Source organism: Cervus canadensis, chromosome 4, assembly GCF_019320065.1.
Source record: "Cervus canadensis isolate Bull #8, Minnesota chromosome 4, ASM1932006v1, whole genome shotgun sequence".
Taxonomy (NCBI): Eukaryota; Metazoa; Chordata; class Mammalia; order Artiodactyla; family Cervidae; genus Cervus; species Cervus canadensis.
The window spans coordinates 92,227,786-92,251,438 of NC_057389.1; the positions used below are offsets into that span (position 1 = coordinate 92,227,786).

General features: G+C 50.1%; 1 protein-coding gene across 1 annotated transcript; it reads right to left on the reverse strand.

Annotated features, from left to right (window-relative positions):
• Window positions 1-7,787: 7,787 nt before the first annotated feature.
• MRPL4 (mitochondrial ribosomal protein L4) lies at window positions 7,788-16,796 on the reverse strand. The gene is made up of 9 exons (XM_043466701.1): window positions 16,465-16,796; window positions 16,312-16,378; window positions 16,084-16,234; window positions 13,019-13,070; window positions 11,048-11,165; window positions 10,028-10,134; window positions 9,775-9,884; window positions 9,617-9,693; window positions 7,788-8,563 (listed from the first exon to the last, which is right to left on the reverse strand). Exons 1-9 carry the CDS (start codon window positions 16,519-16,521, stop codon window positions 8,418-8,420), a joined length of 885 nt encoding a protein of 294 aa, XP_043322636.1. The 5' UTR covers window positions 16,522-16,796; the 3' UTR covers window positions 7,788-8,417.
• Between the last annotated feature and the right edge of the window lie 6,857 nt (window positions 16,797-23,653).

Sequence of the window (23,653 nt, forward strand, 5' to 3'; positions counted from 1 at the left end):
ATCCCCTTTCCTCAGCCACCAGGAAGGGCAGGCTTCCTCCAGGGTGTCAGGCAGTCTCAGGAAGGCAGGAACGCTCCCACTGCAGACTCGAGGCTGTGCACCAGGGCAGAAGTACCCAAACCCCACTCCAGGGCACTGTGCCTGCTTGGAACTCAGCCTCTGCTCTGGTGTGACCACCTTGCAGTTCCCTTGACCTAGAATGCCCTTCTTCTTATCCCTGATGGGGCCAACCTTTTCTTGTGGCCTCAGCCTCCTCTTAACAAGCTTTCCTGAGGATTTGCCTAGTGGTACAGTGGATCAGAATCTGCTTGTCAATGCAGGGGACACTGGTTCCTTCCCTGGTCCAGGAAGAGCCCACATGCCTCAGAGCATTTAAGCCCATGCCCCACAACTACTGAGCCCGAGTGCTGCAACTACTGAAGGCTTCGCACCTAGAGCCTCTGCTCCACAAGAGGAGCCACTTCAATGAGAAGCTGGCTTTGCACAACTAGAAAAAAGCCCGTGCAGTAATGAAGACCCAGCGCAACCATAAATAAATACATATATACATAAACATTTAAAATAAAAAAAAACTTTCCCAGTACGCCCTTACTCGCTGGCCCCTTCCATCCTGGGTCACACCCTAATCATTCCCTGTCACTTGCTCTAGTGATTTCATTTTCTTTTTCTTCTTTCTTTCAGTCGCTTAGTCCTGTCCGACTCTTTGCGACCCCATGAATCACAGCACGCCAGACCTCCCTGTCCATCACCAACTCCCGGAGTGTACCCAAACTCATGCCCATCGAGTCGGTGATGCCATCTCATCTCATCCTCTGTCGTCCCCTTCTCTCCTGCCCCCAATCCCTCCCAGCATCAGGGTCTTTTCCAATGAGTCAACTCTTCGCATGAGGTGGCCAAAGTACTGGAGTTTCAGCTTCAACATCAGTCCTTCCAGTGAACACCCAGGACTGATCTCCTTTAGGATAGACTGGTTGGATCTCCTTGCAGTCCAAGGGACTCTCAAGAGTCTTCTCCAACACCACAGTTCAAAAGTATCAATTTTTCGGCGCTCAGCTTTCTTCACAGTCCAACTCTCACATCCATACATGACCACTGGAAAAACCATAGCCTTGACCAGATGAACCTTTGTTGGCAAAGTAATGTCTCTGCTTTTTAATATGCTATCTAGGTTGGTCATAACTTTTCTTCCAAGGAGTAAGCGTCTTTTAATTTCATGGTGAAACTCATTCACTGGTTGAAATTCTTTTGACTGACTTGATTATATACCTCTATTTGCATGAGTGCCAGAAGGCCAGGGAACTCTCAGCCTCAGCACCTGAATCAGTGTTCAGTCATTAGAGGCAGATGGTCAACAGTATTGGTTGAATGAATGAACTTCACTTATTCTCAGCATTCCATACATACTGTTCTTCCAACCCAGGATTCCTTTCCCACTGCTTTTATGAAAGGTACTAGAGGATTTCATCCCCCAGGTTGTAACAGGGCTAGGGACACAAGGTCCAGATATCTTTTTACTTTTTTGGCTCCCAGGCTCTTTGTTTTAGCGAGCAGGCTTAGTAGTTGCCACACTTGGGCTTAATTGCTCTGTGGCAAGTTCCCTGACCAGGGATCAAACCTGCAACTCCTTCATTGGACAGTGGATTCTTAAGCACTGGACCACCAGGGAAGTCCTCTTTCTTTCTTTCCTTTTTTTTTTTTAAAGCTGCAAGTTTGCAAGAACTCAGTTTCCTAACCTGGGATTGAACCCGACCCCCGAAATGAAGGTGCCAAGTCCCAAACACTGGATCACCAGGGAATTCTCAGCTATCTTTTCAAAAGAACAGCTTTGTTTCCTTCAGGTAAATATTCAGGAGTGGAATGGCTGGAGCACACATTAGTTCTATTTTATTGAAATAGAGTTGACTTATAATGTTTTGGATAGTTCTATTTTTAATTTTCTGAGGAACCTCTATACTGTTCAGGCCCTAGTATGAGTAACATTCCATTGTAATGCCAAATCAGGTTTTGTCTTTCATTCATGGATAGACTTTGGTAGTTTCCACCTTTTGGCTCTTCTGAATCATGGTGCTATCAGCATTCCTGTACAAGTGTTTGTATGAACATCTTTTCATTTCTTCTGAGTGTCTACCTGGGAGTGGAAATGTTGAGTCACATGGTAATTCCGTGCTGAACATTTTGAGGAACTGTGAGACTGTTTTCCCTGGCAGCTGTACCATTTTACATTCCCACCAGCAACAAACAAATATTCCAGGGTTCCAATTTCTCCGCATCTTTGCCAACATATATTTTGTTTTATTTTTATGGTGATTATCATCCTAATGGGTGTGTATTAGTGGCTCAGTCGTGCCCGACTCTTTGTGACCCCAAGGACAGTAGCCTGCATCAAGCTCCTCCGTCCATGGGATTTTCCAGGCAAGAATACTGGAGTGGGTTGCTGTTTCCTTCTCCAGGGAATCTTCCTGACCCAGGGATCGAACCCAGGTCTCCTGCATGGTAGACAGACACTTTACCCTCTGAGCCACTATGGAAGTCCTATTAGTGGCTCAGTCGTGTCCTACTATGTGACCCAAAGGACTGTAGCCCCCCAGGCTCCTCAGTCCATGGAATTCTCCAGGCAAGAATACTGGAGTGGGTAGCCATTCCCTTCCCTAGGGGATCTTCCTAATGCAGGGACTGAACCCAGGTCTCCTGCATTGCAGAGAGATTCTTCACTGCCAGTGCCACCAGAGTGGGAAGTGGTATCTCACTGTGGTTCCCCAGTCCTTCTGACGTGTCCAGGGGTGAGCCCAAAAAAGAGCTGTGGTGTGCGGCTGTGACGTGCAGGGACCAGCAAGTGCTGAGGGGATGGGGCCAAAGGGCAACAGACACCAGCTGTGACCTCGAGCAAGCCATGTCCCCTGATAGCTTGATGGCCTCAGCTGCAGAAAGGGACGGTAATGCGACCTGCAGAGGGTGGGAGTGAGATTTCAGTAAGACCAGTAGGGACTGCTGTGGTGGTCCAGTGATTAAGAATCCACCTTCCAATGCAGGGGACACAGGTTCAATCCCTGGTCCCGGAAGATTCCACATGCCTTGGGGCAACTAGCTGGTGCAACACAAATACTGAACTCAGGCTCTAAAGCCCCTGCTCTGCAACAAGAGAAGCCACCGCAGTGAGAAGCCCGTGCATCACTACAGAAGTGTCCCCGCCCACCTTGCTGCAACTAGAGAAAGCGTGAAAGTACTAAAGACCCACACGGCCAAAACTAAACAAACAAACAAAAAAAACTAAAAAAAAAAAAAAGACCATTCATGGGACTTCCCTAGTGGTACAATGGTTAAGAATCTGCCTTCCAAAGCAGGGGACACAGGTTCAATCTTCGCTCAGGGAACTAACATCCCACATGCCTCAGGGCAACTAAGCCCTTGAAACTACTGAGCTTGTGAACTTTAGAGCCCATGCTCCACAGTAAGAGAAGCCCACTTGCCCCAACAAAGACCCAGCACAACCAAAAGAATGAATAAGTAAATAAATAGATAAATAAAATTCAAAAGACCATTAGTGCACTGGGAGGACAGATAGCTGCAAGTTGTCTGCTTCCTTATGACCCACCTCTGAGAAGCCCACCTCAAACTTCCTGGTCAGTACCACAGACTTCCTCCTTTTTCCCCACGATGAGTTCACTCTCACATCACAGTTCCTCATAACAGCCCCAAGGTGGAAAGCAAAATTTCATGACATGTGGATGTTGATCGGAATAGAGCTCGGCTCCTCCATCCACTCAGTTCAGTTCAATTCAGTCTAGTCACTCAGTCATGTCCAACTCTTTGTGACCCCATGGACTGCAGCACGCCAGGCTTTCTTGTCCATCACCAACTCCCGGAGCTTACTCAAAGTCATGTCCATCAAGTCAGTGATGCCATCCAACCATCTCATCCTCTGTCGTCCCCTTCTCCTCCTGCCTTCGATCTTTCCCAGCATCAGGGTCTTTTCAAATGAGTCAGTTCTTCCCCGCAGGTGGCCAGAGTATTGGAGTTTCAGCTTCAGAGTCAGTCCTTCCAATGAATATTCAGGACTGATCTCCTTTAGGATGGACTGGTTAGATCTCCTTGCAGTCCAAGGGACTCTCAAGAGTCTTCTCCAACACCACAGTTCGAAAGTGTCAATTCTTCGGCCCTCAGCTTTCTTTATAGTCCAACTCTCACATCCATACATGACTACTGGAGAAACCATAGCTCAGTGAAAGTTTATTCTGTGGCAGACTCTGCCCTGCCACTGGCTGTGAATCCTGCCCGGGACTCAGGTCCACATCAGCCTCGCGTTCAATTCTCTGAACTTGGTGTTGGATGAGAGCCCAAGTCAGGCTTCTCCTGGCCAGAGGCCCTGCTAGAGCAGAAGGGCCTGGTCCCCCAGCTGTTGACCCTCTGTCTGTCCCCCTTGCCCCCTCTCACCAGCCTTTGGGTCTCTCCTACCGAGGTGTAAGGAGGCATCGCAGGACAGCTTCTCCTGGGCTGGCGGCTTCCCCTTCCTTAGGTTCCCCAGCAGTGTGCCCGTGCTCTGAGCAGCGTTTTGAGGTTTCTTCTTTCCTGGGTATGTTGTTGCTAGATGGAGACATCTTTTCTTTCTTTCTTTTTTTTTTTTGTGGCCCCATCCTGAACCATGGAACCTGCACCCCCTGCAGTGGAAGCACGGCGTCTTAACCACTGGCTCACCAGGAAGTCCTGAGATGGAGGCATCTTTTTTCTTAAATGTATTATTACTATTATTTGTCTGCTCTGGGTCTTCCCAGGTGACACTAGTAGTAAAGAACTCGCCTGTCAATGCAGGAGACGTAAGAGCCTGGCGTTTGATCCCTGGGTTGGGAAGATCCCCTGGAGGAGGGTACAGCAACCCACTCCAATAGTTTACCTGAAGAATCCCATGGACAGAGGAGCCTGGTGGGGGTACAGTCCATAGGGTCACAAAGAGTCAGACATAACAGCATGCACACATTGCCGGATGTACGTTGCAGCATGTGGGATCTAGTTCCCTGACCAGGTTTCAAACCCACACCCGCTACCTTGAGAGAGCAGAGTCTTAGCCACTAGATCACCAAGGAAATCGGAGACGGAGGTATCTTTGGTGTGGGCTGTGGCTCTTTTCTCAGCTCTTGGGGTCCTCTTATCCTCTCATGTCTCCTTTTAGGCTTCCGTGTGTGGGTGTGTTACTCAGTCATGTCCAACGCTTTGCAACCCCATGGACTGAAGCCTGCCAGGCTCCTCTGTCCATGGTATTCTCCAGGCAAGAATACTGGAGTGTGTATACATTCCCTTCTCCAGGGGCTCTTCCCGACCCAGGGATGGACCCCAGGTCTCCTGCATTACAGGCAGATTCTTTACCATCTGGGCTACCAGGGAAGTCCAGTGGGCTTCCATATTGACCATCAATAAGCAGACACCTTCACTGCACATCAGAGCCTCCTGCCTCTCACCCTCTGCATCTCCTGGGGGTTAGTTCCCAGCCTATTAGTTCATTTGAGTTTTCTTAAGCCTGGTGCTCGCTTCGGCAGCATATATACTAAAATTGGAAGGAGTTTTCTTAAGCCTGATCAGCCTTAGCCTGGGCGTTCTGCCTTCAAGGGTATTTTTCAAAGGTTGTGAAGACACTTTCCTCTCTGGGCTCTGGGTTAACCCATGTCATAAGAGGGTGTGATAAGGTTGGTTTGTTTTTTGGCCACGCTGCGCAGCATGTGGGATCTTAGTTCCCTGACCAGGGGTTGAATCTAGTCTCTAGCAGTGTAAGTATGGAGTCCCAGACACTGGACCACCAAGGAAGTCCCCCTGTGATAGGCATTTTCATTTAAGAACAGCTCCTCTGAAGAAATGTCATCATATATCTCTATTTTCTTTTAATATTTTAATTGCAGAGAATTTCAAAATAGGCAACAGCAAAGAGGATATGTGGGGAAGCCATGTGTGCCTACTTCCACAGTCCTCATGGCCAGTCTCTCTCCATCCTTCCCCTTACTCCCTGTCATGGGTTCAACTACTTCTCTTCCAAGGGAGAGGGAGGAAAGTGCTGACCCCAGATTGTGATCTTATTTAGAAACAGTGTTTTTGCAGATGATCAAGTTCAGTTGAGGTCATTAGGATGGGCCCTAACTCAACTTGACCAGTGCTCTTATAAAAAGGGGAAATCTGAACACACACACACACAGATAATACCATTTGAAGATGAGGACAGAGATCAGGGCGATGGATCAAGCCAAGAAATGCCAAGGATGCCAACAAACCTCCAGAAGCTAGGGGAGAGGGATGGGACAGATCTTGCCTCACAGACTCAGAAGGAATCACCCCTGCCCACTTTTTTGGGGGGTGGGGGGTGCTGTTCTGTAAGGTGTTTGGGGATCTTAGTTCCCTGACCAGGGATTGAACCCATGCCCCCTGCAGTGGACTGAGTCATAACCACTGGCCCATAAGGGAATTCCCGATCCTGCCAACATCTTTTTAACATTTATGTTTATTTTGTTGCACCAAATCTTTAATTGTGGCATGTGGGATCTAGTGCCCTGACCAGGGATCAAACCGAGGCCTTCTGCATTGGGAGCACGGAGACTTAGCCACTGGACCAGGGGAGCCCTCCAACCTTGCCAACACCCTGCTCTTGGACCTCTGGCTTCCAGAAGTGTGAGACAGCACAGTTCTATTGCTGAAGCCCTAGTATTTGTGTGCTCAGTCATGTCTGACTCTCTGTGACCCCATGGTCTATAGCCCACCAGGCTCCTCTGTCCATGGGATTTCCCAGGCAGGAATACTGGGGTGGGTTGCCATTTCCTTCTCCGTGGGATTTCCCGACCCAGAGATCGAACCTGCGTCTCTTGCATCTCCTGCACTGGCAGGTGGCTTCTTTACCACAGAGCCAGCTGGGAAGACCCTCCTAGTCTGTTGTGCTTTATGGTAGCCCAGGAAACACACACATTTTATGCCCTGACTATTAGAAAACACATTCTAGACCCCAGATTATTTTTTCTGATGACTTTTTCCATCCTTGATCTGGCTAAGGGATTCCAGTGTGGGGTAACAGGTTCTGACTGCTTTCTTCACTGTTTCCTGATGGCCATGTTGTGGACAACTGAGCCCCATTAAACACGGGAAGACAACACCATACGAGGCTGGGTGCTGTCAGGACAACCGATGTGTCTTTCTTGGGGCCTCGATGTCCCTGCAGAGCTAGTGAGAGGCACAGGCAAAAGCTGATAATGGTTTGGGTTTAGCCCAGCATTTTCCACCCAGCCTCTGTACCCCTTCCTACTACTGGCTCCAAATAGCTTTATCTTTTTAAAATATTTTAAAAATTGAAACAGTTGATTTACAATGCTGTGTTAGTTTCAGGTGTATAGCAAAGTGGCTCAGCTATACATGCACATATGTGGGATCTTAGTTCCCCAACCAGGGGTTGAACTTGCACCCCCTGTATTGGAACCACAGAGTCTGACAGCCAGGGAAGTCCCAGATTTTTCTTTCTCCCTCAGTCAAATCTGAAACTTTAAGGATCACAATTTTTGTTCACTGAGGACATTCAAAGATTGTGTTGTGAGCTCTCAAGGGACTCCTGAGAGGCATTCCAGAGATGTTTTCGGTGGCGAGCTGCCCAGTCGATGGGTCTCTTTGGCCGCCTGGGTAGGCCTGCAGGTCAGATGGCAGTTTCAGCCAACTTTAAAGAAACTGACCACATTATTCTGTAGTCTGTGTTGTGACTATTAAAGAGATAATAACTTGGGGATGGGGGACAGATAACATTAGCAGACTCAAGAATCAGTATGTCAGCCTGGTGTTTTTAAAAAATGTTTATTTGCACATTTACTGACCACGTTGATCCTGACTCTGTGTTTAGGGAAAATCCCTGTGATGGAACCCCCAGTTTCCACATTGTACCCATTTGGAGACTCAGGCCCACAGCTGGATGGACAGATGGGACCACAAGCCCCATCAAGGATACGAGCACTTGGTCAGAGTGCCTGGGATTGGGAGGCAGCACCAGTGGGTTCTCAGAGGTGGCTGCTTCTCTGCTGTGCGCTCCCCGAGGCTGACTCACCCTGCAAAGTTGATCCTGGGTCATTTCTACAAATGGGGTCTCGAGGCAGCCAGGTACCCAGGGATGCCCAGCACCAGAGAAGGCACCGAATGGAATTATTCACAAAACGGCAATCAGCTGCTGTGCTTCCCGTCTTTGATTACAAAATAAAATTTATCTTACACGAGAGACGTGGGTCTCTGGCGAGCTGCCCTCTTCCCAGTATTGACGCCTGCTTGGCTGCTCTCTGTGTGTGGCCTCAGCCTCCCACCGGGACCAGGGGGCCTGGGATGGGGAGGCATCTTCCAAGCCTGCCCAGGGCTTGGGCTGGCTCAGAGCAGGAAGGAGGGCGGTCTGTGTGTCCTGGGGGGCGTGGCGTTGGGACTCAGGGGAAGTCTCGGTAGGGCAGGCGGAAGGGGTAGAGGGGCGTGTAACGTGAGTCATGCCAGAGTAGCTTCTCTTCCAGGAAGGCGACCGTGGGCAGGGTCAGGACCAGGGTCTGGTGTTTGAGCATGCTGTGCACGTTCAGGCCTGGGGGGGTGAGGGGAGAGGGGGGCACACTTAGGACCAGCCCCCCCTTCCCCAGCAGAGACACCGCAGTCTAGTGTAGGGTCCTGAGCCTGGCAGCCTGGGTTCAAACCCTGGCTCAGCTGCTCACCCCTGGCGAGACCCTAGGCAAGGGGTGGTCCTCAGCTCGTCAACCTCAACCAAAACATCCAAAGTACCCCGACTCTGCCCTGTGCCAGGCAAGGGATCCCACCTCACGTCCCATTGGGGAGATAGATGATAAACAGAGCAGATGAATAAACACGATGTACTGAGGAGGGTCCGTGTGGCTGCAGGGCGTGATGCAGGAGGGAGGGGAGGGGAGAGGTGGGGAGAGGAGGGCAGGTGGTGCAGGATCTGTGGGCCTCCAGATAAGTCAGGCTTTTACCCTGAGGTAGTGGGAGCCCTGGAGGGTGGTGGGCAGAGAAGAGACAGGATCTTAGTCAGGTGTTCGGGCGCCCTCTGGTGGCTGTAAGCGGGACTGGGAGGGGGATGCGAGAGATGATGGCAGTTAGCAGGTGCCTGGGACCAGGGCAGAGGCGACAGAGTGGGAGACGCTGGGGGCTGGTCCAGGGTGGTGAGAAGCTGTTGGATCCTGGACACGTTCACAGACAGAGCTGACAGGGTGGGCTAACAGACTGGAGTGGAGGAAGGAGGTCTTATGCGCCGCGATGACTACGAGACCCCCATGTGCCGCTGTCTAGGAGGCAGCTGGGCCCACAATCAGGAGGCCAAGAGAGGGCTCTGGGGACTAGTCAACCCCTCGATGGGTGGGGGGACCTGCTCAGGGCAGCTCTGATCCTGTGTGTCCGAGTGAGGAGCCGGTGGGAGCAGCCAGGGGGCCCTCAGACTCACTCCACCCCGGCACTGAAACCCAAGCTTGGACTGACGTGACCTCAGAGCATTTCTTTAAGAAAGACATCATTCTCCCAGGGCTGGGCCAGCTGGGGGGGTTGAGGGGGGCTGTCACTGCCCAGGGCCACTCGGTGATTGAGTTATAGATACAGGATGTGAACTGGCCCAAGGCCCTTCGCTCACCGACAGCTGGGACCAGGTTGAAGGTCTTGAGCCCGGATGTGGCTGCTACGACGTTCTGGGGCATATCCTCGTGTTCTCTGAAATAGAGGCCAGGAGGTGAGCCCTGCCAAGGACGGAGCCCGCCACCCCCCTGCCCCCGCCTGGCGCGGCCCCCTCACAAGTCTACAAAAAGGACAGAGTCGCCCCAGCGGCGGTAGCGGGCCAGCTCCATCAGGTACTGGGGGTCTGTGGTGGGCAACTCCAGGGAATCCACGATGTGCAGGTCGTCCTGGTGGGAGGAAAGGATGGGCTGAGTCTCCTACTGCACCCACTGGGAGCCACTTAGGCCCCCCTGCAGCTACTCAGGCTCCCCACACCCCCACAGGCCAGATCCCAGGACACAGTGGCTCCCGGCAGGATAGGTGCTGTTACCTGGGCCAGTTTGACGGTCAGCGCCACCTTGAGCCCTTGCACCCGCACTTTCATGGGCAGCATGTAGTAGTAGCTCGTGGGGCCCCGGGGGCCATGGGCGACACCTCCTGCAGGGGCAGAGGGATGTGTGACTGGGTGAAGGCCCTAGCTGGGCTCAGAGGTCAGAAATCTGCCCCAATGGTGGGCCCAGAGGTGGGAGGAGGGAGGCTGCTGGCAGCCAGGCTGAAGTGCCGCAAAGAGGGTGGGGGTGTCGGGGAGGGATGGGGAGGGGAGGATGATCAGGCGCCACCTGGGACAGGTAACTTCGCCTCAGAGGGGCCTGCTGTCCTCAGCCATCAGTCCCTGAGTGAGGACAGTTCTACTCAAGTGCTCCCCCTGCTGGGCCCTGGGATGTAGCAGGGGACCTGATAGGATCCCTGCCTCGTTCATATTCAGACAGAGGCTTGATCGCAGAGGGAAATCAGGGCTGTGTGGGGCAGCACAAGGGGATTCAGGGGGTGGGGGGGGACCCCCAGAGGATCATGGAGGGCTTCCTGGAGGAGGCATGGCCTAAACACAAGGGAAAGTGAAAGCTGCTCAGTCATGTCCTACTCTGCGACTCCACAGTCCATGGAATTCTCCAGGCCAGGATACTGGAGTGAGTAGTCGTTCCCTTCTCCAGGGGATCTTCCCAACCCAGGCAAGGTTGACAGAAATTGGCCAGGCCAATGGAAGATGACTGAGTCAGCTCTATTTGGTCAGGAAGGCGTGGAAGGGACAGGGGGTAGAGGGGGTCTGCAGCCACCAGGGCCTGGAAGGCCAAGATGAGGGGCTCAGACTTAACACAGGAGCTAGGAGGCTTGGGAAGATCCCTCTGGGTGCTGTGTGAAGTGTGAGCCAGGAGAGGTGAGCTGGGAGGTGGGGTAGAAAGGGGCTGTGGCTACAGCCTGATAAGAGATTGAGGCCAGGGCTGCGGGGACTTGCGGGGAAGTGCAAGTCTTGCCAACCTCTGACCGCATACGTGTGGGCAGACCTGCTCACCTCCTCGCCAGATTGGGGAGCGGATGCTGCCGTGTCTGGCACGCCCACTGCCTTTTTGCTGCCAGGGCTTCCGGCCACCTCCCCGCACCTCGGCCCTGGTCTTGGTCTTGGCGTAGCTCTGTGGGCACAGAGTGAGGAGAGTCAGGTTCACAAGGCAGAGTCCATCACAGCCGAAAGGCACCAGGCCCATGGACAGGGCTGTGAGCTGGGAGGACCGGCCTGCTGCTGGGGGGCTCAAGAGGAGGCAGAGACTGGGGCTCCATCAGGACAAGCAGAGTGCTTTGGGAGGGAGGGAGGGATAAAGAAGTCAAGAGCGCCCTCCTCCACTCCAGAACGTCGGCCCCAGAAGGGCAGGGGCACTGCTGCCTGGCACACAGTAGGTGCTTCGTATTTTTTGAACGATTTCCATGTGGTTGTAATAAAAGGGAGGTAAGGGCTTCCCTGGTGGGTCAGTGGATAAGAATCCGTCTTGCAGTGCAAGGGACACTGGTTCAATTCATGGTCCCGGAAGATCCCACATGCCTTGGGACAACTAAGCTTGTGCGCCACAACAATTGAAGCCCACCCCCCGCTAGAGTCCATGCTCAGAAAGAAGTGAAGCCACTGCAATGAGAAGCTGCTACATCACAACAAAGATTAGCCCCTGTTCGCCGAAACTAGTGAAAGCCGGCGTGCAACAATGAAGACCCAGCACAGCCAAAAATAAAATAAACAAATAAATATATGTTGGTTTTTTTTTTAACAAAGAAAGAAGAAAACAAACTAATTTAAAAAAAAAAGGAAGGTAGGGGAATTTCCTGGCAGTCCAGTGATCAGGACTCTGCAGGGGGCCTGGGTTCAATCCCTGGTTTGGAAACTAAGATCCCACAAGCCATGTGGCCAAAAAAACAAGAATAAAATAAAATTTAAAAAATGAAAGGAAGGTGGGATATGGGGAAAGATGTGGGGGTTAGAATCAGGGAGAGGTGTGGGATGGGGGATCCCGTGAGGCTTCCAATGCCAGGCTGATGACTTCATTCCCAGGGCCATGGGGAGCCAGGCAGGGCTAACAAGACTCGAGGTGGGCACGTGAAAGGCAGGGACCCTGACTGAGAACAGCATCTTCCATGCTCTTGGCACAAAATCCCAACGCCCCACGTTGCCCTGGCTGACCTCCAGGGCCACCCTGGCTCCCTCTGACCCCACAGGCCTTTGCCCGTGCGGCTCCCTCTCCCTCCACGCCAGCCCCACTGCCCCCTCTACCGACCAAGCTCCTACCTATCACACAGCTGACGTTAAATGCCCCTTTCGTCTGAGACAACGTCCCTAATGATGCATTTACAGGCAAGACTGTTTGACTCCCATTCTCCTATTCTGACTAGACTGGGAGCTTCATGAGGGCAGGGACCTTGCCTGTTGTGTCCCCTAGCACAATGGCCAGTACACAGTGGGTGTTCAGAAAATGCCTAGCGGGAATTCCCTGGTGGTCCAGTGGCTAAGAATCCTTAGAAGCCTGGGTGGGGGGGCTACAGTCCATGGGGTCGCAAAGAGTTGGACACAACTGAGCACGCAGGCACAGACTAGGGCTTCGACAATAGAACTGTACTGTCTCACATTTCTGGAAGCCAGAGATCCAAGATCAAGATGATAGCAGGGTTAGAGGACTCCCCTGGAGGTCCAGTGGCCAAGCCTCCGTGCTTCCCGTGCAGGGGGCCTGGGTTCCATCCCTGGGCAGGGAACTGGATCCCACACGCCACAGGAAAGACCCACAGCAGCCCAACAAATAAATAAAGGTATGAGTATAATCAGTAATACATAAAAATAAATCTTAAAAAAAATTCTCAGTGCTCACATTTAAGAAAAAAGAAAATGGCCCACTGGGGAATGGTTCAGGAGAGAGAAAATGGGGCCTGAGCCAGCCATCCAGAGAAGACACAGCAGGGCCTTCCTCTGCCTCCGCCTCACCCCGCCCGCCCTGCCCGGGGCACTCACAATTCTCTTGAAGTTCTTCTGCCAGATGGCGACCTGGTGCAGAATATCCAGCCTGCGAAGGAAGGAGATATAAGAGGGCTGTGTGCACTTAAAACCCTTCCCGCTCCATGAGACGGAAACCCGGGCTCCCCCCCTCCACTTCCAGGACCCTGTGTGGTCCGCTCCAGTCCCTCTCTGGGCCCATCTTGCACCTCCTCCTGCCCCGCTCCATGTCTGTTCTGTCACTTCTTTACAGACTAGCTTGCCTCTCTAACCCTACGCTGTCCCGTACAGTGGAAGGCCATATGTGCAACTAATGAAGCCCTAAAAAAGGTGGCCAGGGCCACACGACAGTATGTCATATTTTTAAAAAAATATTTATTTTGGGTTTCCCTGATGGTTCAGTGGTAAAGAATCTGCTGGCCAACGTATGTTCGATCCCTAAGACGGGAAGATCCCACATGCCTAGGAGCAACTAAGCTCGTGGGCCACAACTACTGAGCCTGTGCTCTAGGGCCCAGGGCCCACAAGTACGGAAGCCTGGGTGCCCTAGAGCCCGTGCTCTGCAACAAGAGAAGCCACTGCAATGAGAAGCCCCCGCTCGCCACAACTAGAGAAAAGTCCATGTGGCATTGAAGACCCAGAGCAGCCAAAAATATACAAATCAAATTTCAAAAATGTATTTAATTGGCTGCATCAGGTCTTAGTTGTGGCAGGTGGGATCTTTAGTTTTGGCATGTGAACTCTGAGTTGTGGCATAAAGTTGGATCCCCTGCCCAGGGATCCAACCCGGGCCCCCTGCACTGGGAGTGCAGAGTCTTAGCCACTGGACCACCAGGGAAGTCCCAACATTTTAGACTTATCAGGCCAAATGAAATATATTACTGAAATCAATATTACTTGTCTCTTGCCATTTGAAAGAAAATGTGGCTACTGGAAGAACTGAAATTACACCTGGGGCTTGCATTGGACAGGGGTGCCAGGCTGGTGTGCCAAAGGTTGGCAAACTATGATTTGATTCATTCAGTTGCTCAGTCTCTTTGCAACCCCATGGACTGCAGCACGCCAGGCCTCCCTGTCCATCACCAACTCTCAGAGCCTACTCAAACTCTTGTCCATTGCATCGGTGATGCCATCCAACCATCTCATCCTCTGTCATCTACTTCTCCTGCCTTCAATCTTCCCAGCATCAGGGTCTTTTCAAATGAGTCAGTTCTTCATATCAGGTGGCCAAAGTATTGGAGTTTCAGCATCAGTCCTTTCAATGAATATTCAGGACTGATTTCCTTTAGGATAGACTGGTTGGATCTCCTTGCAGTCCAAGGGACTCTCAAGAGTCTTCCCCAACACCACAATTCCAAAGCAGCAATTCTTCGGCGCTCAGCTTTCTTTATAGTCCAACTCTCACATCCATACATGACTACTGGAAAAACCATAGCTCTGACTAGATGGACCTTTGTTGGTAAAGTAATGTCTGTACTTTTAACATGCTGTCTAGGTTGGTCATAGCTTTTCTTCTAAGAAGCAAGCATCTTTTCATTTCATGGCTGCAGTCACCATCTGCAGTGATTCTGGAGCCCCAAAAAATAAAGTCTCTCACTGTTTCCCCATCTATTTACCATGAAGTGATGGGACTGGATGCCATGATCTTAGTTTTCTGAATGTTGAGTTTTAAGCCAACTTTTTCACTCTCCTCTTTCACTTTCATCAGGAGGCTCTTTAGGTATTCTTTGCTTTCTGCCATAAGTGTGGTATCATCAGCATATCTGAGGTTATTGATATTTCTCCCGGCAATCTTGATTCCAGCTTGTCCTTCATCCAGCCCGGCATTTTGAATGACGTATTTTTATGATTAGAAAGGCCAAGTCTGGCCTGCTGCCTGTTTTTGTAAATATGCTTGACTAGAACACAGCCATGCTCATCCACTTACTCATTTTGTACGGCTGCTTTTGTACTGCATCAGCAAAGATGAGTAGTTACCATGGAGATATTACAGCCTTCAAAGCCTATAATATTTACTCCCTGGCTCTTTACAGAAGTTTGCTGTCCCAGCTCTAGACTGGGAGCAGCATCAGCAACCTCAGTGCTCATTCACTGCTATATCCCTGACACCCAGAATGGAATTGGGCACCTGGTAAGCACTTCCTAAGTATTTACAGAATAAATAAAATGCTTTGTCTTTTTTTTGACCTCGCAGCATATGGGATCTTATTTCCCCAACCAGTGATGGAAACCATGGCCCCTGCAGTGGGAGCTCAGAGTCTTAACCACCAGGGAAGTCCCAAAATACATTGCTTTTAAATTTTTTTTCTTTGGTCACCCCTTAGCAGATTGGGATTCTGTAAAACAGGGGACAAACCATACAAACAACATTATAGTAATAAATCAACAGCAGTTATTATCTGCCAGACACAGTAGACATGAGACATCAAACTCCTTTGCAAGCGAAAACTTAGTCCTGGGAATTGGCCCATATACTGTTGAGTATATAGTTTACAAGCTATGTGACCATAGACAAATTTCTAACTTGACTGCGCTGTTTCTTTAGCTACAAAATAAGAATAAAAAAATAATTAAAAGGTTAGGACTTTGCACTTTCACTATGGAGGGCCTGGGCTCACTCCCTGGTCAGTGGACTAAGAGCCCACAAGCCACATGGCCAAAAAAAATGAAAATAAAATCAAAATGCAAACAGGCTGTGCCAGACATACAGTAAGGACTTAACCACTGTTAGTGCTCATTTTTGCAAAAACCAATAACAGCAACAATAATCAACATTTCTATAGACCATATTATGGGCCAGAATTATCTCATTTAATTTCTTGAGGTTTGACAGAATGGAGACATTGAAGCACAGGGAGAAGGTAGGATTCCAATCCAGTCACTCGGGATACAGAGTCCTGTGCCCTTAACCCACAAAGAACGTTACCTCTCAACCCTCACCTTCACACAACTCTTAAGCAAGAAAACCATCATTCCCTTTTGACAGCTGGAGAAAATGAGGCTCGAACCCAGGTCATCCTGATTCCTAAACCCCCGATCCTCGTCCCTCGGCCACCCAGTTCACCATTTCAGCTCCCACTAACCTGGGCGCCGTGGAGAAAACGTCTGGGTGCAGCTCGGTCAGACCCACGCGCTCCTGCTCATAGCCCCGCAGAGATTCAACCCAGGCCTGCACGGGACGCCGGTGCAGGGGTACCGGGAGCTCGCACCTGCGCAGCACGGGTGCCTGGGGACCTGGAACGATTGGGAAGTCAGGAGTAAGGGTCAGAGTTCCCAGTCGCCACCCTTCCTGGGGTGACCAGTAACCTCACCTGCGCTCGCCAAGGGTTCTGGTTTCTCAGCCGGCTGCACTGCCTCTTCTGCCAGCGCGTTCAGGCCCTGTAAACGGTGGGCGGGAATGAGAGAGAAACCCCCGGGCCCTCCAACTTTTATCCTCCGACCCCGCCCTCCGTCCCCGGCCTCACCCGGCAGCCCCTGGGCCGAAGCCAGGCCCGGGCCCCCGCCCGGACTAGCTGCAGCATCTTCGCGAAAGCTCTCCACGCTTAGAGAGGTCAAGGCTTTCTCTGGAGTCTCGAGACGCCTCGAGATGACGTCACTCCCGCGACACCGCCTGCTGGGCTTGTTTTCGGCGTTGGAAAGCGGGGAATGCAAGATCGAGGACCGCGGGGATCGCCTCAGCGTGCCCCTACCTCCGCCCCAAGACTAACCCCCAAACCCCAATTTTCTCTGCAGGCCTAAGAACCCTCGGCAACTCCGCGAGTGCAAGCCCACAGTGAGAAACCCCGCCCCTCCTTCGGTCCCGCCCCCAAAGAGCCTGAGGGAATCCAGCCAATGAAACCTCCCTACTCAAAGGACACGCTCCTCATTCAGCCAATGAGCTGTTAAGTGTGAAAAAAAAAAAGTTCTGGGGCGGGCACTAAAGGGAAAAGGGCCACTAGTTGTTACGCTTTTATGTCGGCCACGCCCTCTAGATCCCGCCCCGTTGGGGCCCCGAAGACTTCTAAACTGAGGTTTCTGCAGGAACGTGGATTTTTGTTAGTTTAAACGCAGGGCTTTATCTCCCGCAGAAAGCCCTCAGGATAGGACCTGGCGGATAGATCCCCAGGGTATGTCCCCGTTCAATGCCTCAGGTTAGGGATGTGTCTCCCTCATCTCCTTGGCCAAGATGTCGCGTCTCATACAGCCCGAGTTCTCGGAGAGCACAGTGGGAACTCCGCAGATCCTAGCTTGCTTTCTCGTCCCCCCTCACAATAGAAATCCAAATGCTCATTTTAAAAAGTAATTTTAGGGACTTCCCTGCTGGCCCAGTGGTTAAGACTCTGAGCTCCCAATGCAGGGGGCCAGGTCAGGGAACTAGATCCCACATGCTGCAACTAAGACCTGGTGCAACTAAATAAAAAATAAATAAATAAATAAGATAATAATAATTTTATTCATTTATTTGTTTATTTAGGCTAGTTCTTCCGTGGTGCACTAGCTTTTCTCTAGTTTTGGGCCATGGGTTTCTAAATGCAGTGGCTTTTTTTGCCGAGCACGGAGCTCTAGGCAACTGGGCTTCAGTAGTTGGGTACGTGGACTCAGTATTTGCGGCCTCTGGGGTCTAGAGCACAGGCTCAATAGTTTTGGCTCACAGGCTTAGTTGCTCCGGGGCATGTGGGATCCTTCGCGACCAGGTATTGAACTCTGTTTCCTGCATTGCCAGGCCGATTCTTTACCACTACCGAGCCACCAGAGAAGCCCCAAATGTTCCTTTTCTAGGTTCTTTGCCACGTTCCCCGTCGGGCCTCCAGGCGGCGCCACGAACACATAGCAGCCTTTCTTGCCGGGCTAGACCTGAGCATTTGGCTGCCAGCGCGATTTGAACCGAGTTCAGTGGCTGAGAACGTGTTCTCCGAGACAAATTCAGTGTACTCATCTGGAAGATGGGGAGGTTGTAAGATGCGATGAAATGATTGAGGCAAAGCATGTCATGTGTGAACCATGCAGAGCATTATTATATTATTGTTATTAACTGAAGGTGAGTTTTGTCATCAAATCAACACAAGAACCAAGGCAGGGAAAGGGGTGGGCGCTGGCGGACCGGAATGCTGTGCTAAAGATGTAAGACATTGTTTCTTTTCCTTTTTAAATTTTCATCTGATATACGACATATGGATATTTTCGTGAAGTATTAATGAAATTTACAATGTTATATTTCATTGTGTACTCTACTCTTGTAAGAACTGTGAATGTGTTTTAAACTTCACACACTTTGCAGTTTCAAAAGGTCTTTTAAATCCTCTATTTTGTACAGTCTTGTTTATTCACTTTATGTTTGCATAATTCACACACCTAGTAAAGAAAATTTTAAAAACTGCAAAAAGAAAACTAGAGTGAATGAAAACTTCTGTTCCCTGCCGGGCCCCGCCCCACACCCCTTTCCCTTCCCAGAATCCTTCGCCACAACCAGCTGTGTCTCTTCTCCGAGAACCAGTTTATTATTTCACAGGCAGCTTTTCCAAGTCTGTCCTGGGCAAGAGAATTTAGATTTTATGTGGTGAAGGATGGAACGGCACTTAGTGCTTAATGATTTAGTGGGCACCTACTGTGTACCGCTGGGGTAAATCCAACAGACACCCTTGAAATACTCACAGCTCAGTGCAGAAGGTTGAGAGATCGGAATGGGGGAGGGAGGTCTATAGAGTCTCTGAGAGTCCAGGGGAGGAACACCTAACCCGTGGGGGCAGGAGTCTCACAGGCAAGTTCTCTGAAGCTGTAACCTGAGAGCTAAGGCTTAAAGTTCCATCAGGAGTTTGTCCAAAGGAGAAAATGTGATCCAGGCTGAGGAAATAGCAGTTGCAAAGGGCAGAAGTCGGGGGGTGGGGTGGGGGGTGTGAGGGGTGAGGGTTGGTGGGGGGGTGGCTGGACCTTCCTAATGGCCACAGCCTTTGTTTATTGACTCATTCATTTCTGTTGACCCCACCTCAGGGCCTTTGCATTGTTGTTCCTTCAGCCTGGATCATACTTTTCTTTCTTTTTAAAGGGTTTTTTTTTTTTTTTTTTTTTTTTTTTTTGACGTGGACCGACTCAATGGTTATGAATTTGAGCAAACTCCAGCAGATAGTGAAGGGCAGGGGAGCCTGGCATGCTTCAGTCCATGGGGTCACAGTTAGACACGGATTAGCAACTGTGAACAATAGCAGGTTTTATTTTTTGTTTTTTATTAGTCGCTCAGTGATGTCGGACTCTTTGTGACCCCTTGGACTGTAGCCCACCAGGCTCCTCTGTCCATGGGATTCTCCAGGCAAGAATAATGGAATGGGTTGCCATGCCCTCCTCCAGGGGATCTTCCCAACCCAGGGTCTCCTGCATTGCAGGCAGATTCTTAACTGTCTGAGCCACCAGGGAAGCCCTTATCCTGCCCTATTTTTTTTCCATCAGTATTTATCTTCTAATATCTTGTATGATTTCCTGGATTTTTTTAAATGTCTTTTGTCTGTCTTACCCATTAGAGGAGACATTTTGTCTCCTTGGCAGAAATTTTGCTCTGTCTGGCCCCTGCAGCCAGTATAGTGCCTATAACACAGTAGGGATTCAATACATGTTTCTTTTTAAAAATTTTTTATTTTATATTCAAGTAGAGCTGATTAACGATGTTGTGATAAGTTTCAGGTGGACAGCAAAGGGACTCAGCTACACATATACAAGTATCCATTCTCCCCCTAGCTCCCCTTCCACCCAAGCTGCTGCATAACATTGAACAGAGTTCCCTGTGCTATACAGTAGATCCTTGTTGATTATCCATTTTAGTTTTTACTTATTTATTTTAGTTTTGCCTGGGCTGGGTCTTCGTTGCTGAACACAGGCTTTCTCTAGCTGTGAGACTGGGGACTGCCCTCTGTTTGTGGTGTGTGGGCCTCTCATAGCGGCGGAGCATGGGCTCTTCAGCATTCGGGCTTCAGCAATTGCAGCATGTGGGCTCTAGAGCGCGGCCTCAGTAGTTGCGGTACACAGGCTTAGATGCTCCATGACGTGTGGAATCTACCCGAACCAGGGATCGAACCCACGTCGCCTGCATTGGCAGGTGGATTCTTATCCACTGTGCCACCAGGAAGTCTGGTTTTCCATTTTAAATATAACAGTGTGTACCATGTCCATCCAAGACTCCCTAACTATCCTTCCCCCTCTTGAGTGAATCCCTTCATTCATCATCCTGATGCAGTCCTCAGTCACTCAGTCGTGCCCGACTCTTTGTGACCCCATGGACTATAGCCCACCAGGCTCCTCTGTCCATGGGGATTCTCCAGGCAAGAGTACTGGAGTGGCTTGCTGTGCCCTCCTCCGGGGGATCTTACCAACCCAGGGGTCGAACCCAGGTCTCCCACATTGCAGGCAGTCTTTACTGTCTGAGTCACCAAGGAAGCCCTGAGGCAGATGTATTACCAAAAGCAGAATCCTCTCTGTCTCTTGGGTCTCAGGATCTGTATCCCCCCTGAAGTCATGGGCAAATAAGGTACCCAATGAATGATTATCTACCCAATGATCCTGAAATCATATAGACACAAGTTGGAATCCAGGGGCCGCTGCTAACTGGTCGGTGTCCCTGGGCATGTGGTTAGCACTTTCAGAGTTCAGTCTCCTTATCAGTAGGTGGGACGCCCACAGCCTCTCCCCTGACTAGCTGTGTGGTTGATGAGTTCTCTTTCTTTCCATCCTCAGCCCCCACAGTGTCTCCCCGCTCTGCACCACGGAGAGAGCCTGTAAATACCTGACTCAGATCACGTCCCTCCTCTGTTCAGAACCCTCTATGCCTCCTTTTTCATGCAGGGCAAAAGCCAAAGTCCCCACTGGAGCCCACAAGGTCCTGTGAGACCTGTCCCTACTTCTTCCCACTGTCCTCCTCTTCCCTCTGTGGTTTCCAGCGCGCTGGTTGTTCTAGGCTCCCTCCGTAGTGGGGGGCAGGGGGAACATTGTGGGGGCTGAGGATGGGAAGAAGGAACTCATCAATCATACAGCGTCATCAGGGGATCTTCCCAATCCAGGACTCAAACCTGCATCTCCCGCCTTGCAGGCTGGTTCTCTACCCACTGCTCCATCGGGAAAGCCCTCACCTCCTTCCGGTCTTTACTCAAATGTCACCTTCTCAGGTGACACTAGGTCTAAAAATCACGGTTCTGTTCCTACCCCACATATCTAATCTACCTTCCTCGTGTCATTATTTCCTGAACTTTCACCACATCCTAACAGATGACATCATGTTCTTATTTGTCCTGCCTCTTGCCTGTCTCCTCCATGAGAACATCAGCTCCTAGACAACAGAGATCTTTGTTTCTTTCACTGTTGGATCCCTTTGCTAAGAAGGAGAAGGGTGCCAGGCACTCAGAAGGTTTCAATATATAGTAATTGAACAAATAGAATGTAGAGGAAGCAGTTTGCACATGGCTCCCCCACTGGCATATTGATTGCAAGCCTTAATGAAAGGGGATAATGACCTTCAGACCTGCACACCGAGAGGCTCAAAGTTTGACCATTTTGGTCCAAGCCTGAGTAGAGGTTGAAGGTCGAGGTGTCCAGCCCTCCCCTGTGGCTCAAAGGCTCAATTGTAGGTGACCTCTGTCCCCAGAGGGCCAGCATCAATCCTTGCAGACCGGAGAGGGTCTCTGCTGGCACCAGGCAGGATAGCAATTCCGTTGTTGTTGTTCAGTCACTCAGTTTTGTCCAACTCCTTGCAACCTCATGGACTTCAGCATACCAGTCTCCTCTGTCCTCCACTATCTCAGAGTCTGCTCAAATTCATGTCCATTGAGTCAGTGATGCCATCTCACCATCTCATCCCCTGCCGCCCTCTTCTCCATTTGCCTTCAATCTTTCCCAGCATCAGAGCAATTTAGGGAGCATATATTGGAAACTGGAAGGTCCCCCAAGGTCTGGTCATTTCTAGCCTCCCATCGCTGTGCCAGGGATTTCACAAAGGCAAGAGGTCAAGGCTTGGATATTGGGGAGCAGCCTTAAGACGGAAGATGCAGGCCATGGGTGCAGGCTGGATTGGGGACTCTGACCTCTCAGGGGGAGTGTTTAAAGTACACCCCCATCAGCTGCCAACACAGCTGCTGTTTGTGGGTAACGGCCAAGCAGGTGAGGAGGAGGAGTCTCCATGGAGGCTTTCTCCACTCCCCTCAACCCCTAGGGAAGGGCATGATTTGCATAGATGTTTCCATTTTCTTCAGTCCAAGTGGGTGTTTGGAGCAGAAAAAAAGGCTCAAAACCAGCCTCCCAGGTTTTGGCAGAGAGTCAGGCCCCCGCAGGGCACATGGGCTCTCTCGGCCTCAGTTTTCCTTCTGTAGAATGGAAAGTTGCCCTTTCCTCATTTGGTTTGTGTCAGCCTTGAGCCTGTGTACCCTCAGATCACCCACTCCCTGTTCTTTCCCTGCCCCATGGTTAAGGTCTGACCTCTGCATAGGATGGCCCCCTTTTTGCCCAGTGCTTTTTGCCCAGATTTAGTCAATGGCAGGCACTAAGGGTAGATTGGAGGGTGGGAGGATGGGACAAGTCAGAGTCATTCTCTCCATTTGCTTCCCACATCATCTCCTACTGGACATAGCCTCCCTCTTGGTCAATTTCTCATCAACATAACCAATCCTGGTATTAAATCCCATCTGTTTGAGATACTTCTATTTTCCTAAATTGACTCTGACTTATTTGAAAAGACCCTGATGCTGGGAAAGATTGAGGGTAGGAGGAGAAGGGGATGACAGACGATGAGATGGTTGGATGGCATCACCGACTCAATGGACATGAGTTTGGGTAGGCTCTGAGAGTTGGTGATGGACAGGGAGGTCTGGCGTGCTGCAGTTCATGGGGTCACAAAGAGTTGGACACGACTGAGCGACTGAACTGAATTAATGCAAGGCAGTTGTGAAGGATTTTTAAGATATAATTAAAAAAAAAAAGATGGAGAAGGAAATGGCAACCCACTCCAGTATTCTTGCCTGGGAAATCCCATGAACAGAGAATCTGTCAGGCTACAGTCCATGAGGTTAAGAAAGTTGGACACAACTTAGTGACTAAATAAACTACATTTAGTACAAAATACTCAAATGGAAAAATCAGCAGGTTTATATCTTTATAAACCCAGTGCAATAAGCCAGAGATTCAAAAAATTCTTTTAAGTAATGTACTAATGGTTAATTAAGATTCATATCTCAGGTATTTTTCCTGGTTACATTTATAATTATATTTGGAAGGGGTTTTTTTAAGTACATTAAAATGTGAACTGCATTTAAAAAAAAAGAAATTCTTTTTTTATAGTTCTGCAAATTTCCACAAACATATGTAGTCATATTACCACCACCACAATCAAACTATAAAAAGGTTCCATCACCAAAAAATTCCCCCATGCTTTTTTGTTGTCAACCCCTCCCTCCACCCTCAGCCCCTATATATCCCTGGTTGTTCATTGTCCATATAGTTTGGCCTTTTCTGAAATAACATAGAAATGGAATCATACAATATGCAGCTTTTCGTGTCTGCCTTCTTTCTCTCACCACAATGCATTTGAGATTCACCCATGTTGTTCTATACCCCTATTTTCTTTTTTTTTTTTTCCCCTGCTTTCTTTTAATTACTTGGCTGCATCAGGTCTTAGTTGCGGGATTTGAGTTTTTTGGTTTTTTT